Source organism: Hemitrygon akajei, chromosome 1 (assembly GCF_048418815.1).
Source record: "Hemitrygon akajei chromosome 1, sHemAka1.3, whole genome shotgun sequence".
Taxonomy (NCBI): domain Eukaryota; kingdom Metazoa; phylum Chordata; class Chondrichthyes; order Myliobatiformes; family Dasyatidae; genus Hemitrygon; species Hemitrygon akajei.
In genome coordinates, this window is record NC_133124.1 from 63,243,281 (window position 1) to 63,262,640 (window position 19,360).

At 41.2% G+C, this 19,360-nt stretch overlaps 1 protein-coding gene across 1 annotated transcript in view; it reads right to left on the reverse strand.

The window, feature by feature from the left end:
- Positions 1–14,766: 14,766 nt before the first annotated feature.
- LOC140727139 (cyclic nucleotide-gated channel beta-3-like) overlaps positions 14,767–19,360 on the reverse strand; it is a 110,561-nt gene continuing 105,967 nt past the window's right edge. The window contains exons 17-19 of the mRNA XM_073044441.1: positions 18,790–18,967; positions 18,293–18,428; positions 14,767–18,109 (exon numbers count right to left, since the gene is read on the reverse strand). Coding sequence (XP_072900542.1) covers positions 17,967–18,109; positions 18,293–18,428; positions 18,790–18,967 — 457 coding nt within the window. The 3' untranslated portion in view covers positions 14,767–17,966. The remainder of the gene's footprint in view (positions 18,110–18,292; positions 18,429–18,789; positions 18,968–19,360) is intronic.

The following is a 19,360-nucleotide window of genomic DNA, read 5'->3' on the forward strand; positions in this document are numbered from 1 at the left end:
GAATAGCTATCTCAGATCAACTGAAAAAAGTTAACCTTGTCACATGAAAGATGTTTAAGGGTACACAAAAGATAAATGCTTAGCTACTCACGTGGATGGAAGAATGCTATAAATACTGACAAGAGATTGAATTGGTAGTAACTCAAATATTTAATTTGATCAAAACTCACCTGCCAGGGCTTGTAAAATAAATTGTGTCATTCAACACTGTCAGAAGACTTCCTTATATCCAAGGAGACTGCTTAAGGCATTGTTCACAGAAGTCGGAGTGAGAATTTTAAAACAAAGGGAAAGGTGCTTTAAATAAATATCACACAAAGCAGCTGTTTCCACTTAACATGTTATTATCTCCAGGTCAGAATTCTGGTAGGACACAATTTCCATTTGCTCCCTTGGCTTTGATCTATTTCCATTAATCAGGGTTTATAGAATACATAGCTGGCTCCCACTGTGATTCTCATTATCTGAAAGGGGGGGTTTACATTTGGCTGCATTTGCAGACAGTGTATCTACTGGAATTGTGAGGTAATTATTTTTGAGAGTAAATAAAAGAAGAATAGAAAGACATTGGAGAAAAAAATTGTTGATTCAAATGCAAGTCCATGGAAGTCCAAGTGTTTGCAAGCTCAAATTCAAGTTTAATTTTTATTTAACCATACATGAATATCCATGAATACAGCCAAACGAAACAGCATTACTCCAGCACCAAGGTGCAAAACACAGTATCAACAGTCACATACAGCACAAGGCACATATAGCACATACAGTATAAGTTAGCAAGCGTATATGATATCAGTAAATGCACTCACACAAAAAGAGATAGAGCAAGACCCCGAGTCCATGAATATTGTGGCAGTCTGGAGTCGAACATAATACAGCTGTCTTCTATCAAGCAAACACTGGGTGGGGCAGCACCAAATTTAGCTTGGACGCCATACCACACTGCCTCTGCTGGAGCGCACCAACTCCGATGCCTCTCTCCTGGGCAGCTGTAAGCAGCTGACTCTGCGGCTTGGGGGCCTACTCTTTGCTACAACTGAGGCCACGCTGCTCCTCTGCTGTCCACCAGTATATCAGTGCATCGGACTTGCAGCATTCTACACTAAAAATGCCCTACAGGGCCTTGCGATCACTTGCTGTTAGACTGCATGTGGCCTTCGCACACCGACTCCACCAACACCACTCTGACACAGACAGTGTTGCGATCCATACCAGACAAAATCATAGAAACATAGAAAACCCACAGTACAATACAGGCTCTTTGGCCCACAAAGCTACGCTGAACATGTCCCTACCTGAGAAATTACCCTCTGTTTTTCTGAGCTCCATGTACCTGTCCAGGATCTCTTAAAAGACCCTATCGTTTCTGCCTCCACCACCATTGCCAGCAGCCCATTCCATGCACGCACTACTCTCTGAGTAAAAAACTTACTCCTGATATCTCATCGGTACCTACTCCAAGCACCTTAAAGCTGTGCCCTCTCATGCTAGCCATTTCAGCCCTGGAAAAAAGCCTCTGACTATCCACAGGATCAATGCCTCTCATCATCTTATACACCTCTATCAGGTCACCTCTCATCCTCTGTCGCTCCAAGGAGAAAAGGCCGAGTTCACTCAACCTATTCTCATAAGGCATGCTCTGCAATCCAGGCAACATCCTTGTAAATCTCCTCTGCACCCTTTCTATGGTTTCCACATCCTTCCTGTAGTGAGGCGACCAGAACTGAGCACAATACTCCAAGTGAGGTCCGACCAGGGATCTATAAAGTTGCAACATTACCTCTTGGCTCAGAAACTCAATCTCACGATTGATGAAGGCCAATGCACCGTATCCCTTCTTAACCACAGAGTCAACTTGCGCAGCTGCTTTGAGTGTCCTATGGACTCGGACCCCAAGATCCCTCTGAACCTCCACACTGCCAGGAGTCTTACCATTAATACTATATTCTGCCATCATATTTGACCTGCCAAAGTGAACCACCTCACACTTATCTGGGTTGAACTCCATCTGCCACTTCTCAGCCCAGTTTTGCATCCTATCAATGCCCCACTGTAACCTCTGACAGCCCTCCACACCATCTAAAACACCCCCAACCTTTGTGTCATCAGCAAATTTACTAACCCCTCCCTCCACTTTCTCATCCAGGTCATTTATAAAAGTCACGAAGAGTAGGGGTCCCAGATCAGATGCCTGAGGCACACCACTGGTCACCGACCTCCATGCAGAATATGATCTGTCTACAACCACTCTCTGCCTTCTGTGGCAAGAAAATTCTGGATCCACAAAGCAAGGTCCCCATAGATTCCATGCCTCCTTACTTTCTCAATAAGCCTTGCATGGGGTACCTTATCAAATGCCTTCCTGAAATCCATATACACTACATCTACTGCTCTTCCCTCATCAATGTGTTTAGTCACATCTTCAAAAAATTCAATCAGGCTCATAAGGCATGACCTGCCTTTGACAAATCTATATTGATTATTCCTAATCATATTATGCCTCTCCAAATGCTCATAAATCCTGCCTCTCAAGATCTTTTCTATCAACTTACCAACCACTGAAGTACAACTTACTGGTCTATAATTTCCAGGGCTATCTCTACTCCTTTCTTGAATAAATGAACAACATCTGCAACCCTCCAATCCTCCAGAACCTCTCCCATCCCCATTGAGGATATAAAGATCACTGCAAGAGGCTCAGCAATCTCCTCCCTCACCTCCCACAGTAGCCTGGGGTACATCTTGTCAGGTCCCGGAGTCTTATCCAACTTGATGCTTTCCAAAAGCTCCAGCACATCCTTTTTCTTAATGTCTATATTCTCAAGCTTTTTAATCTGCTGTAAGTCATCCCTACAATCGCCAAGATCCTGTTCCGTAGTGAATACTGAAGCAAAGTATTCATTAAGTACCTCCACTATCGCCTCCAGTTCCAAACACACTTTTCCACTGTCACACTTGATTGGTCCTACTCTCTCATGTCTTATCCTCTTGCTCTTAACATACTTGTAGCATGCCTTGGGGTTTTCCTTAATCCTGCTCACCAAGGCCTTCTCATGGCTCCTTCTGACTTTCCTAATTTCATTCTTAAACTCTTTCCTGTTAGCCTTATAATCTTCTAGATCTCTATCATTACCTAGTTTTTCAAACCTTTCATAAGTTTTTCTTTTCTTCTTGACTAGATTTACAACAGCCTTTGTACACCATGGTTCCTGTACCCTACCATCCTTTCCCTGTCGCATTGGAACGTACCTATGCAGAACGCCACACAAATATCCCCTGAACCTTTGCCACATTTCTGACATACATTTCCCCGAGAACATCTGTACCCAATTTATGCTTCCAAGTTCCTGCCTGTTAGCTTCATATTTACCCTTACTCCAATTAAATGCTTTCCTAACTTGCCTGTTCCTATCCCTCTCCAATGCTATGGTAAAGGAGATAGAATTGTGATCACTATCTCCAAAATGCTCTCCCACTGAGAAACCTGACACCTGACCAGGTTCATTTCCCAATACCAGATCAAGTATAGCCTCTCCTTTTGTAGGCTTGTGGTGAACTAGATATACCTGTCTGACTGCTCCTGTGGCTCCTCCCACAGACCCTGCTGACTGCTCCTGTGGCTCCTCCCACAGACCCCTGTATAAAGGCGACTGTGGGCTGCTGCTCTCCCTCATTATCCCCAGGATGTAGTGTTGTTTATTCTTCCAGTCAATAAAGGCCGATATCTCACTTCCTAAGTCTCAGCGTGAGTTATTGATGGTGCATCAAGGCTCATTTCCATATTGGGTCAGGAAACCTTCCTGAACACACCTAACAAACTCCACCCCATCTAAACCCCTTGCTCTAAGGAGATGCCAATCAATATTTGGGAAATTCAAATCTCCCACCACGACAACCCTGTTATTATTACTCCTTTCCAGAATCTGTCTCCCTGGCACTCGAAATAACCATTCCTGCCCCTGAACCATCCAAATCTCTGTAATGGCCACAACATCATAGCTCCAAGTACTGATCCATGTTCTAAGCTCATCTGCTTTGTTCATGATGCTTCTTGCATTAATATAGACACATCTCAAACCATTGGTCTGAGTGCGTCCCTTCTCTATCACCTGCCTATCTTCCCTCTCACACTGTCTCCAAGCTTTCTCTGTTTGTGACCCAACTGCCCCTTCCTCCGTCTCTTCAGTTCAGTTCACACCCCACTGCAATTCTAGTTTAAACTCTCCCCAATATCCATAGCAAACCTCCCTGCCAGGATATTGGTCCCTCTGTGATTCAAGTGCAACCCATCCTTTTTGTACAGGTCACGCCTGCCCAAAAAAAAGAGGTCCCAATGATCCAGTAATCAGAATCTCTGCCTCTTCCTCCAATCACTCAGCCACACATTTGTCCTCCACCTCACTCTATTGCTATACTCACTGTTGTGTGGCACAGGCAGTAATCCCGAGATTACTACCTTTGTGGCCCTGCTTCTTAACTTCCTTCCTAACTCCCTGTAGTCTGTTTTCAGGACCTCTTCCCTTTTCCAACCTATGTCATTGGTACCAAAATGTACCACGACCTCTGTCTGTTCACCTTCCCATTTCAGGATATCGTGGACGCAATCAGAAACATTCCAGACCTTGGCACCTGGGAGGCAAACTACCATCAATGTTTTCCTCCTGAGTCCACAGAATTGCCCGTCTGACCCCTAACTATAGAGTCCCCTATCACTACTGCCTTCCTCTTCCTTTCCCTACCCTTCTGAGCCACAGCGCCAGACTCTGTGCCAGAGGCATGGCCACTGTTGCTTCCCCTTGGGAAGTACTTACAGGAGTACTTATTGTCAAGGGGTACAGCCACTGGGGTACTCTCTAGTACCTGACTCTTTCCCTTCCCTCTCTTGACTGTCACCCACTTATCTGTCTCCTGAGGCCCCAGTGTGACTACTTGCCTGTAGCTTCTCTCAATCACCTCCTCACTTTCCCTAATCAGACGAAGGTCATGGAGCTGCATCTGCAGTTCCCTAACCTGGTCCCTAAGGAGCTGCAGCTCGACGCACCTGGTGCAGATGTGGCTGTCCTGGAGGCTGGGAATCTCCTGGACTTCCCACATCTGACAACCAGTACAGAACACTGGCCTCACAGACATATTTCCTGTTTCTATTTCTCACAGGTAACTTAACTCGCCTCGACCCATTATTGCCAAAGTCCGAATGAGCCAAAGCCCCACCACTCTCCCTCAGATCACTCTGTCAATGACCGCTGCACTAGGCAGTGTCTCCCTTTTATGCCTGAACCTTCCCTGCTAGCTAACTCACAATTAGTGCTCCAGTTATAGCCACTGATAGGCCACATACACTGGACGAACACTCGAAGCTCCCTTTTTAAATAACCGCCACTGACCTGTGAGAAATCCTTCTTGATAAAGCTCTGTTGATGCCGCTTAAAAGCAAACAATACTTTGGTGACATGGAAGAGGAGTGAATTATAGAAATAAAACAATTATAGGAAACATGCAGTAGAGATTTATTAGGGCTTTGCCAATATTGAAGTCTATAGATGGGTGGGGGAGAATACAGAGTTTGTGGTCCACATAGGCACATGGAGCAGCTAGGACAAAAAAGAGGTTCTCCTGAAGGATTCTGCAGAGTTTTTTGCAAATGGCAAAGGATAAATAAGATTTGATGAGTACATGTATGGCTCAGAGCTTGGTGTGTGGAACTTGGGTACTGGGAAGGTAGAGGTTTTTCCATTGGGATAAGCTCCACCTGAAATGTATTGGTAAATTGCATTCCTGGGCTTTATGCTGGATTTGGGGAACGGTGGGGAGAGTGTTCAAAGTAAGGAACACTTAATAAATCATGAGGAAATGACAGCAATGGGATGGGATAATGAAGGGAAACAGACAGTGATAGTGTGATGGGCCAGGGTAGAAGATTTAAGTGAAAAATACAAAATGAAGCATTGCAGAATTGTAAATAACTATATCTATATATGAAATAAGTAGTGCAAAAAGAGAGGGAAAATAAAATTAATGAGGTAGTGTACATGGGTTCATAGTCCATTCAGAAATCTGATGGTGGAAGGGAAGGGCTGTGTGCTGAGCCAATTGCTATACAATCACACATGATTGCATGACCCAACATTGTCAAGTTTACTGATGACACGGCAGCCTACAAAGAGGAGGTGGAAGAGCTCAAGTCCTGGTGCCAGACGAATAACCTCTTTCTCAATGTCAACAAGACAAAGGAAGAGATTATTGACTTCTGGAGAATTTGCACCACTCACACTCGCCTTCACACTGACTGCACAGCAGTGGGAACTGCGAACCATTTCAAACTCCTGGGACTGTACATCTCACACAACCTCTCATTAACTCATCCCAGAACTCATCCTACACGAGCAGGAAAGCTCACCAACAACCTTACTTTCTGAGGAGGCTGATGAGATCTGGACTTCATATTTATACTTCCATCTTTGTACAGGTGCATAGTAGAGAGCATCTTAACACTCTGCGTCACTGCATGGTATGGAAACTGCACTGTGGGGGACAGGAAGGTTTTACAGTGGGTAGTCAAAACATCATTGACACCAACCTATCCACCATCAGTGATGTATACCGTATACAGAGATGTGTCAGAATAGGGCCAATAATTTCATGAAGGATCCCACCCACCCTGCTCATCAGGGAGGAGACTACCTAGCATCCATGCCAGGACTACCAGTATCAAAAGCAGTTACTTTCCCCATGCAGTAAGTCTGATCAGCACTTCCACCCATTAACCCCCTCCTTCACATCACCCCACCCCACTACTTCATCTTTTCCTGTCAGTCACCTTATGTACAGACACTCCTGTTCCTAACGTCACTTTATGGACATACAATCAATCTATGTCTATAAGCTACCTTGTTTATTTATAATTATTGTGTTCCTTATCTTATTATGTTTTTTCTTTGCTGTATTGGACCCAGAGTAACAATTATTATGTTTTTCTTAACATTTGTATACTGGAAATAACATTAAACAATCTTGAATCTTGAAGCTTAAAACATTGAGTGTGTGTCTTCATGTACCTGTACCTCTCACTTGATGGTAGAAATGAGAAGAGGGCATGTCCTTGGTGATAGGGGTCCTTAATGATGAATGCCACCTTTTTGAGGCATCACATTTTGAAGGAGTCCTTGATGCTGGGGAGGTTAGATCTCATGATGGAGCTGGCTGTGCTTGCAATCTCCTGCAGCTTTTTCTGATCCCGCCATAGCAGGTAGCAGTTAGAACACTTATCACATTACATTTGTAGAAATTTGTGAGTGTCTTTGATGACATACCAAATTTCCTCAAACCCTTAATGAAATATAGCCACTGTGGTGCCTTCTTTGTAATTGCATCAATATGTTGAACCAAGAATAGTTCTTCAAAGATATTGGCACCCAGGAAATTGGAACTGCTCATCCTTTCCACTGCTGATCCCTTGATGGAGACTGGTGTGTGTTTCTTTGTCTTCCCCTTCCTGAAGTCCACATTCAATGCCTTGGTCTTACTGACATTGAGTGCAAGGTTGCGTTGCCACTCAACGAGCTGACCTCTCACTCCTGTACTCCTTCATAATGTCAATGAGGAGGAGATGTTATTTATAATCTGCACTGATTGTGGCCTCCTGATGGGGAAGTCAAGGATCCAGTTGCAGAGGTATAGAGGCCCAGGTTTTGGAGTTGTTGATTAGTACTGAGGATATGATGGTGCTCTGACCAGCTACCACCAACATACCACCTGTGGAACCAGATGAGCCAACACACTTGGCACTGTTACACCACCAACAGGAACGCTCACCATGCATCCCACACCCACAATTTGGAAAGTCTGATAACTTCCAGCATACAGGCAGAGACTGAATGCTGCAGTACCAGTGGTGAGGACCATGCAAGGGAGGTGGAGGAGCCCTTACAGGACTGCTTTAAACAGTTTGACTGGACAATATTCAGGGATTCATCTTTGGGTCTGAATGAATATGCTACTGTTGCCATCGAATTCATTGAGATCTGTGTGGATGAGTGTGTGTGCCTTCAAGAATATACCGGACATACCCAAATCAAAAGCAGTCCATGAACCAGGAGATTCCTGGACTGCTGAGGGCATTCAAGGTCGGTGATCCAAAACTGAACAAGAATTTCAGGAACAACTTATGGAAGGCTATTTTAACAGCCAAAAAGCAATTCCGATTGAAATTGAAGATGGAATCAGAAGTACATCAGTTGTGGCAGGGTTTGCAGGCCATTACTCCCTACACGGTAAAACCAAACACCATGAGTTGCTCTGATACTTCATTTCTAGATGAGATCAATGCCTTGTATGTGTGCTTTCAAATGGAGATTAGTACTACACCTGTCCAAATTCCTGCATCATCTGCTGATCCTATGCTCTCTCTCTCGGAGGCCAATGTCAGAACATCTTTCAAGAATTGTTCCACAAGAACAGGTCAAAGGGAAATGGAGGTGGGGTGGCTTTGTTAATCAAGAAAGGTAGAAGAGCAGTGTTGAGTCATAATTTAAAGGCAGTGCATAGTGATGTGGAATGCTTTTGGAATGAGATTCTGAATAGCACAGTTAGGAAGGCACAGGTGGGCGTCATCTATAGACCCCCAAAATCTGACTTCTCTTTACGTCAAAGCAAAAATATGGAAATATCAAGGACATGTTTGAAAGGAACTACAATTACAAAGGGAGATTTTAATCTACACGTTGACTGGTTGAACCGAGCTAGCATGTTCTCTTGTGTCACAAGTGGCTTATTAGACTAGAATATTTTGGAACCTTCAAGAAGAGGGCTCCTGGTACCAGTAGCCCAGTACAACCTGTCGCATGGTCGGGTGGTCGGCGACTAAACTGGCTCCCCCACCAGGCTTGCCTGGTGAGGAGGGTGGCTAGACACCCTGCAGGACGAAAAACAAGACGCGTCGAAGGGCGGATGAAAGCTCTCGTAGGGTCAATGGCCCATCTAGCAAATACGAATCGTGAAGCGCGGAAAGGGCATCCCTTGCATCGGAGGTTGGTCTGGCCATTCACTGCAACAGAACTTCCCCCAGCCGTCTTGGACCCCACCATGCCGCTGGATCCGGGAGGGCATGTCGAGAGGGTGGGTCTGGACCTGTGCAACCCCCTACTCACCTAAAATCCATTGACATACACGCTGTTCCTTTCTGAGGAGTGGGGTATCCAGACCCCACTAACTGACTGAAAGGAACCATCATCATCCTATGGGATGGATGGCCAGCAGAAGAAGAAGACCTAAGGTAAATGTGGAGGCTCCAGAAAATGACGCTGGTGAACTAATAACAACGAATTAAGAAATGGCAGCTATGTCGATTAACTTCTTGGAAACAGTTTTTACTGTGGAAGATATTGCTACAATCTTTAAGATATCAGATAGACTAATTTCAAATAAAACAAAACCTACAGAAGTTCTCATTACAAAGGATAGTGATTGGAAAAACTCAAGTGCAAGGTCAGGTCGGTGGGGCGGGGGGGGGGGTGTATGCTAAGGGCAGAGAATTCACCAAGACCTGACCGATGGCATATAAGGATTTAAAGGAAGTAGCAATCACAGAAACGTAATCACGTCCCAATGTTCACTGGGTTTATCGTCAGGTTATGAAAACAGCCAATTGATTCCAGTTAGAAGGTAATGAGAGGTGTGCTCTCTTGCCTAGGCTCAGCAGCCCACTTGCCTGAGAAGTTCTGTCACTTTTCCTCTTAATTCAGAAACAATCTTGAATATTTCTTGAGGGACAACAAGGGGTGGATTTTTGCACTGCTGATACAATACATTTCTCACCAGATGTGATGGCAGATGTTTCATTCAAATTAGACAGTAATGATGGATTAACATATTACAGTGCATTTTTCATCATTAACACCTTGACAACAGTGGATGTTAATAATAGAAACATAGAAAACCTACAGCACAATACAGGCCCTTCGGTCTACAATGCTGTGCTGAACATGTCCTTACCTGAGAAATTACCTAGGGTTACCCACAGCCCTCTATTTTTCTAAGCTCCATATACCTGTCCAGGAGACTCTTAAAAGACCCTATCGTATCTGCCTCCACAACCGATGCCAACAGCCCTTTCCATGCACTCACCAATCGCTGCATAAATCTTATTCCTGATGTCTCCTCTGTACCTACTTCCAAGCACTTTAAAACTGTGTCCTTTCATGCTAGCCATTTCAGTCCTAAGAAAAAAGCCTCTGACTACCCACGCAATCAATCATCATCTTATACACCTCTATCAGGTCACCTCTCATCCACGGTCACTCCAAGGAAAAAAGGCCAAGTTCACTCAACCTATTCTCATAAGACATGCTCCCCAATCCAGGCAACATCCTTATAAATCTCCTCTGCACCCTTTGTATGGTTTCCACATCCTTCCTGTAGTGAGGCGACCAGAACTGAGCACAATTCTCCAAGTGAGATCTGACCAGGGTCCTATATAATTGCAATAATAGCTATAATATCAACATGCACCAGTTGACCAGCAGTATTAAAAAGATTCAACACTAGCAATGATTAATAGATGCAAAGCAGGATAATGGCTAGGAAGTTCCACATCTACAAAATTAATTCAGCCAGTGTGTATTTGAGACATTATAATTCAGAGGAATGTGTGGGGATCTCATTAAAACCTATTGAATGTCGAAAGGACTAGATAAGGTGGATGTGGAGAGGATGTTCCCTTTGGTGGGGGTATCCAGAATACAGGGCACAGCCTCAAAATTGAGGGGAAACCTTTTAAAACAGAAGCAAGGAGGAATTTTTTTAGCCAAAGAATGGTGAAGTTGTGGTATGCTCTGCCACACTAAGAGCTAGTAAACCTGTCAAGAGAAAACAAATTCTAAATTACACTATTCCAATCTAAGCGGCAACTGGAAATAAGGATGCAGAAGCACGTTCCACAGAATTTATTTAAAAATTGAACTGGATTATACAGATTGTAGAAAAATTAACACAAATTAATGCTTCAAATGTCACAAGCACAAACTGTGTATGTGCAGTTTCAAGCTTAAAATCTTCATCCACATTGCTATGAAGTTGGACAACATATAGGGAGAGGAGTCTCTTATATTTTGTTATTTCCATTGCATTGAAACAGCAAATTTTTTATTGGTCCATGATGGAAAATTTCATTATTTGAAGTATTTAATAACATACAATATTTTACATTGAGAAATTTGGAAAAATAATTTCTGTATTGGAAAACAAATGTATAGGCACAGAAAAGTAATACAGTTACTGATTGACAGCGAGTTGGTAGGAGAATGTCCTGGATATGTAGTCGGAGCACACCAATTATTAATGCTGTCCAAAAAGAAATATGATCTGGTGATGCCCACTGACTTTTTATCGATGGCAAACCAAACAAAGAAAGCTGCTAAGTACTTTATTAATAAGAGTTACTGCTAAAATGGTGAAGCAAATGAAGCCGAGTCAGGGTGAGTGGAGGCCGCAGTGAGTCTGAATTGAGGCAGGGGAGGTGAGCCGAGGTTGATGCCAAGTCGAGGCGTCCCTGAAAGTGAGGAAAGACTTAAGGGTACTTAAGTCACCCAGAGCAGATGAATTGCACTCTAGGTTTCTGAAAGAGGTAGCAGTAGAGATTGTGGAGGCATTAGAAATGATCTTTCAAAAATCATTGGACTTGGCATGGTGTCAGAGGATTGGAAAATTGTAAATGTCACTCCGTTCTTTAAGAAAGGTAGAAGTTAGCAGAAATGAAATTATAGATCAATTAACCTAACCTCAGTGGTTGGGAAGATGTTGGAGTCTATTGTTAAGGATGAGGTTATGGAGAACTTGGTGACACAGGACAAGATAGGACAAAGTCAGCATCGTTTCCTTCAGGTAAAATTTTGCCTGACGAACCTGTTGGAATTCTTTGGGGAGATTATACGTAGGATAGATGCAGTGGATGTAGTATATTTGAACATTCAGAAGGCCTTTGTCAAGGTGTCACACGTGAGGCTGCTTACCAAGTTAAGAGGCCATGGTATTACAGGAAAGTTACTGGCATGGTTAGAGTATTGGCTGATTGGTAGGAGGCAGTGAGTGGTTGGCTACCAGTGACAAGTGGTGTTCCACAGGGATCAGCGTTGTGACCGCTTCTTCTTACGCTGTATAACAATGATTTAGATGAAAGAATAGATGGCTTTGTTGCCAAGTTTGCAGATGACACAAAGATTGGTGGAGGGGCAGGTAGTGTTGAGGAAAGAGGACGGCTTCAGAAGAACTTAGACAGATTACAGGACAATTTACAATGACCAATTAATGTACCAAATGGTAAGTCTTCAGACTTTGGGAGGAAATCGGATCACTGAGAGGAAACTCATGCGGTCTCAGGGAGAAGCTACAAACTCCTTTCAGGCAGTAGTGGGAATATGTAAAGACTTTTCTATTTTTCAGGCCTAAGAATGCATTATATAAATGTACAACAGTGTGGAATTTATTTTATTTTACAATATTTATACTTGCTCTAGATGCATAAAGGTTGGAAAGACACGACATAAAGTTATTAAAATTAAGGCCAAATAATATAGAAAGTGTTAAAGAGATCTTTACTGCAAGAATAGTTGGGTTACAAAATATCGTGTTGTAACTGTATAGGGTGAGGAATCTGTACCTGGAATGCTGTGTACAATTGCAGCCTCCCTGATAAAGGAATGAAATTTTTGTGATCAGAGGAGAGTAATGTTGGTTCATCTTACTAATTCCTGGGTTGTGAGGATTAATCATGAGGAAAGACTTTATGAGTTGTGCCTATATTTTCTAACCCTTAGAGAATAAGAGCTAAGATAACTGAAATGTATAAAGTACTTACAGGGTTTTGACAGAATACATGCAAGCACAATAGTTCACTAAGTTGGAGTGCCTAGAATAATAGATTACAGCTTCAGAGTAATGTGTTGGCAATTCAGGACTGACTTGAAAAGAGAAGTCTTCATCCAGAAGGTAGTACATTTTTGGCATTCTTTCTTTAAGGTTTTCATCCCCTGAGAATATTCAATACTGAGTTTGATGCATTTTTTGATATTAAGGAAATCAAGGGATATTTGGTTATTGTAGGATAGTAGTGCAGAGGTGTATCAGTCATATTCTTAACGACTCAGGAGCAAGCATGAAGAGCCAAGTCTATTTCTTACGTCCGTATTATTAAACTGTTGAAATGCCTATATATAAAGTAATCTGACAAAAGTATTGTAAGGCTGACCAAATTAGTGCTTTTCCTTTCTACACTAATATGGAAAATAAACACATAACCAGGATTAGAGAATTTGTTTATATAATGCTGATAATAGTGTAGATTTTTCTTGTATTATTTAAGGAAAACCTTAAGTTCCCTGTGAAATTTTTGTTTGTATAAATTCTGGAGTGGGATGGACTTGCAGGCATTTACATGATCTCCAGCAGAACTAGTGGGTTTGTGACCTTCGCCCACATGTCAGAGAGCAGAGAACGTAAAAATGGCAATACTGGATTTAATCTGAGCCAAATATTTTAAGTAATTTAGACTAAGGTATATGAGCGAAATTAAATAAGAAATTAGAATCATATTTTCCTTTTACTAGAAGATCATGAAAAAATAATAGCAATGAAAATTAAAGAAAATCTAGAAGTGTTTTATGTACATAAAGAGCAAAAAGATAACTAGGGTAAAAATAGAGCTATTAGGGATCAAAACAGATCACCACTTTCAGGAATGTGACTAAATGCTTACTGAATTTTTTACAACTACCTTCACAAAAAAGGAGGATGATTCTTATGTTGAAGGGGTTGCAGAAGGAACCTTGAATCTCCTTGCTTGAAATGTTGGTAGAGACAGAAATCACCATTATGCTTAAAAGGCACTTGGAATTACTGTATACTTGAAAAGCCATGACCAGGAGCCATGGATCAAGAGCTGGTAAGTACAAATAGATTTGGTAGCATTTTCTAAAGGGACATCAAGGACTGCATGGTTTCTTTCAGAGTCACACACTTTCTAAAATTCTGTCTTGAGGTAAAATAAAGGGGCTTTAGTGAAGCTTTTTGCCGTTTATATAACTAGCTGTTTCAGAGCCATCATATAAACTCATTGAAATACAAGCTGTTGAGAAAGTCAAATGTCAGTACTTCCAGTTGAACTCTGTCTTTTTGTGTGTTTCCCGCTAGCCGTCAGTCTGTGGTTTTGTATTGCCATGTGCTCCTCTCCCTGCTCCTGCTCTACTCCGCCCCTGTATTACTGAGCACAGTACTCTGTCTCTAATCTGTTTCCCATTATTACCTGTATTGCTGCCACCTGTGTCTCATTGTGCTCCACCTATTATCTGCCTCTCTGTTTATTGCTCAGTGTATTTCAGTCCTGTGTTTTCACCTGTTTGTTGCCAGATTGTGCCAGTGAGTTTTCCTGAGCCTTTCCAGTATTCGTATCTGAACTCTGTCCTTCTGAATATCAACTCTGCCTGTTTCCCGATTCTGGATTTTGGATTTCTTTGGAATTTTTGATCGCCGCCTGAACTTTGATGCCGACTTTGTTGCCCCTCTGGATTTGCTACTCAGTAAATATCATAGTGCGCACAGTACTTAGTCTGTGAGTGGGTCCCTGCTTCAGTGCCCTGACAGTCAAAGTAATTCTCAGTGAAATAGAGACAAAACACAGTTGCTCTCCAATATTAAAGAACTCTATTATTTATTAACTTTATAATGGTTAACAGAAGAAATCTTCTCCATAATTTTAAAAACAATGGAACTGTTGACTCACTTTTGCACATGAAATGGCTTTTTGAAAGGAATGCAGCAACATTGGAGCTCCCAATAGAGATTCTCAATACATCCACAGAGCTTTATTCAGACATATTCATGCACTGTATATGACATATAATATGAAAAGTATAAAGGGAATATTGAAGATTTACATACCAGAAATGTTTACTCAACTTACAAGGATGGTTGAAGATTCCAAAAATATCATAGCCTTGTCCTCTAACTGCACTCACACCCTTTTACAAGGTTATAGCTGAATCTCTGACCCCAGATCTTTGCTAACCCATTGCCTGCTGTGAGCACAAAACTATACTATCATTCCTTAGCTATAAGAAAACCAGAAGTATGAAAGTCAATTTGTCAACTCTGACAGATAAAGTGTGAATAAATGGAAGTAATAGAGTATCCAATGTTTGTGGATTTCATGAAGTTCAAAGGCTCTTTGATTTACCTTCCTCAAGAAACAGTTATATTGAGGGACAGCGTCACTCAAATGACAAAGAGTTATGAGCTATTTCTCCCAACATCCTGTCAATATCTTCCTGAGAAGGCTGTTGCCTATGCAATCTGCTGAAACAGTTTGCCCTTGTTCATTGCTTGGCTGGAAGTCCCATGCTGGTGTATTTGTTTTTGATATGCTTTTATTTTTTCCTTATATTTTAGGTATTGAGACAAGGTGAACAGTGGTATAACTCTGTTGAAAGAAAAAACACTAATTTTTTTTACAACCTTGGATCAATTATAAAATTACTCATTAATTGCTTAACAACTTCAGCAACAATTCAATCATACTCATAAAGCTATTGAAGTTTATATGTGTATTTTACATCTATGTGCAGATTAACTGATGACTACGTGAGTTACTTTCTGATGGTACATGGCTTTCTTTTCCATTTGATCCACCAGTTTAACTCAGTGTGGACAGCACACGTTTATTCCTCCAAATGTTCATTATTTTGGTCTAGTTGTACAATTAGTCACTTTGTTTCTGCCTAGATCAGCTTCCCTGAAAATTTCCTTTACTTTTCTTTCTGCCCATTACATTTTGCATGATGATATTGGTGACAATGTCAGGGCTTCTTGTTATGTGTCCGGAATATTCGATCTTTGTAAGAGTTTGTAATTTCCAGTTTTTCGTATGGTTTGATTTTCCACAGATAGGCAGATCTTAAAGCCAGAGAAAATTGTTATGAGTTTCTACTGATTAACTGTTATTATCCTGTTGTTTAGTACATTTTCAACCATTTAAATCATAAATTAGTAAATTGTTGTATATAATGCTTAAGAGAATTAAAAGACATGGACCAGGCCTTGCTGTGAATATTGAGTATCTTTAGGTAGTTGATAAGGTGGTGAGCTAACTGTCTGCTTCTCGGAGCTAGAGACATAGGTTCAATCCTGACCTGAGGTGCTGGCTGCTAGGTGAATGCGTTTTTTCCCTGTGACTATATAGCAGGGAATTCCAGTGTTTTAACCCAGTAACAATGAAGGAATAGAATTTACAACCAAGTCAGGCTGGAGTTTGATCGAAAGGAAAATATGCCACATGCTTTTACTCTGCTAGGTGGTGTGGATTCAGCATTTGATAACGGCTGCTGAAATGGACCTCCCAAATCACTGGAGTATTGAGATCTGTTCCTCATTCATGGAGCTACAGGGAGTCATGCATTGGAAATGGCTCCTTTGACCCCACGAGTTCATACTGACTATCAATCACCAAATCCCATTTACAGTATTCCCACATTAATCTATTTTTAAAAATTTTCCCCACATTCTCATTAGCTATCCCCAGATTACGTCAATTACCTGCACACTAGAGGCAATTTACATTGGCCAATTAATCCACCATCTCTCGCACCTTTGGGATGTTGGAGGAATCTAGAGAACCTGGAGAAAATCCGTACAGACACAGGAGAACATACAGATTCCAAGAAGACAACATCTAAGGTCAGGAAAGAACCTGAGTCTCTCGCACTGTCACGTAGCAGACCTACTAGTTGTTCCATTGTGCTGTCCTGCATTGTAGACATTTCCCATATGATCTGTTATCAGATAAGTTTCTGCCTCAACATCTAGCTCAGAGGACTCTGAATATACAGTTATGGAAGCCAATGGCCTTTTAGACACAGAAAAAGAAAGAAGGTTGAATAGGAAAATGACAGAGGATCAACAATGATAGAGCAGACTTGGGCAGTGAAGGTAGGGTGGTGCTTTGCTTGGTAAACCCCTGCTACTCTTATTCTTATAGGCTTAACTGCTCTGGTATTGAGATGGACATCTACAGTTACGTGGAGACAAAAAGACTGCATCCAGTGGAAATCTGGAGAAAAACACAAAGGCACTGGGTCAGACAGCATCCAAGGAGTAGAAATGAATCATTGATATTTCAGGTTGAGACCCTTCATCTGAACTGGAATGACAGAGGACAGATAGCTGGTAAATGGGGTGAAGAGAAGAGATGGAACAAGAACAGTAGTGGATCCAGGTGAGATGTGAGTGACTAGGTCAGTGATAGCTGGATTTAATGGTTATGTCTGGGGTAATCTTACTTTCCTTTCTCAGAACCAAAATGCTATAACATGATTAATGACAAATGGTCGTGCAGCAACCACTTATATATATATAGATAGATAATTTACTCTGTCAATATATTAATTTGTGCATTTTGTCAAAGGATGCGGCTGGCTCTTTATTGTAAACCTGTTATTATACTAAATCAATTAAAAAATAGATGAAATAGGATCTTTATCATAATTAAACAGTGAATGAGTTATGGAGACACAAGCCCCTACAGGTCCTGGGATCTGGAACAAAAACAAACAAGCTGCCTGAAGAACTCAGCAGGTCAGGAATGTCTGTGGAAGTAGGAACATGGCTGATAGTTTGAGGGCCTGCATCAGGATTGAGAGTACAAAGGAGAGACAGCCACTATAAAGAGGTACATGGGAGGTACAAGTGCGGCAGAAGCTGGCAAGCAATAATTGGATTCCGGTGAGGAGGGGATGATTGGCAGATGGAGCCGTAGATGTTAGTGTATAGTTGTCTACTGCGATAGAGACAGAATGATCCAGAAAGAGGAGAGAGGTGTCATAAATGGCCCAAATGAACTTGAAGGATTATCGCTTGTTTGTACCATTGACTCCTTATCAGACATTTTGTCATCAACTCAACAGTACTCAGTGACTTCCCTGTTCTTAGTTATCCTTGTTGGTATTAAACTCTTCAGCACTCTGCATACCCACGCTTCTGACAACTTCATGTGAATGGGATGTTGATTGGTGCTTTGCTGAATGATGTTCTTCAGGTTTGGCTTGAGGATGACTGGAGCCTCGTTGTTCTATAGACAGGAAAAGTGGCACATTTTGAGTAGAGAGTACAGTTACTACTTGGATACTAGATATTATTAAATGGAGATTATACATCTGTATGTTTGCTTTGGTTGATGATGTAAAATGAATGATAGAATTACAGATTTATGTTAGATATCTATCCTGACTATTCAGCAGCAAGATATACATACCACATGTTCTGGCCTTTTCTTCAGGTTTTGAACATTCATTGCCTTCCAATCTCTCGTTATCAGTGGGAGAAAATTTCTTTATATTTTTGGTTCCAACAGGTATTGCATCCAGCTTCATTTGGTTATGTGCCTTTAACTACAAGCACAATGGCATTGAGATTTCACCATCATCATTAGTCATGTTGATACATTTTCTTTGCTATTGTGGTAATCTCCACAGTTATACTTTTTTACAATTTTACTTGCTCTTAACTTATTAATTTTTCCTCAGTGCTGGTAAAAATCTTTAACATATCCTTTACATGCTTATATTTGGCCACTGTTGCTATGTTACAGTCAAGCAGCATCTGTAGAGGGAAAGGTATAGTCAAGGTTTTGGGTTAACATTCAGAATCACGACTATTCTTAATTTTTCAATGTTTTTGCACTTTGACTTTCCACCTGCCATATAATTGATCACTTCAAAACAAAAAAAATTATAAATGTAGATTTATTACCTTGGTTTCACTTTCCCTAAATTTACTTAGAAGATCTAATCCTTTCGCTTTTATTGCGGTTAGCATGATACGGTAAAATTTTGGAGTATCTGGTCTTTGCGTAAATAGAAACAATAGTCCAGTTTTGGCAGGTTGTTGGACATCAGCTTTCTTGGCTTTATCTCCTGCAAACAATTTTCTAAAAAGAAATTAAGAAATATATAACATTGTAAATTAGCAAAGATGAGACTCTATTTGCACATGTAGATTGGAAGAATATTATCTTTTAAGAAGTTCCAATAAATAAACATGGTCATTGAAGAATAAATAGATAATTTTAAATGCAATTCTATTTAATGTTTCACCCTCTCAGGAGTTAAAGAGTGTTTAACTAATAACTGAGCCCAGTATTTTTGATCAACCTGATATAGAATGGATTTCACTCTCTGTAATACTGACCATTCCTATTTAGCTTCAAGTTCAGACAGAAATATCATTTCTATCATTCAAGAATATTATTGACTTCAGGTCCTTTGTTTTCTTTCTTTAAGAACTTTTTTTAGTTCAACATTTGAATCAGAATCAGAATCAG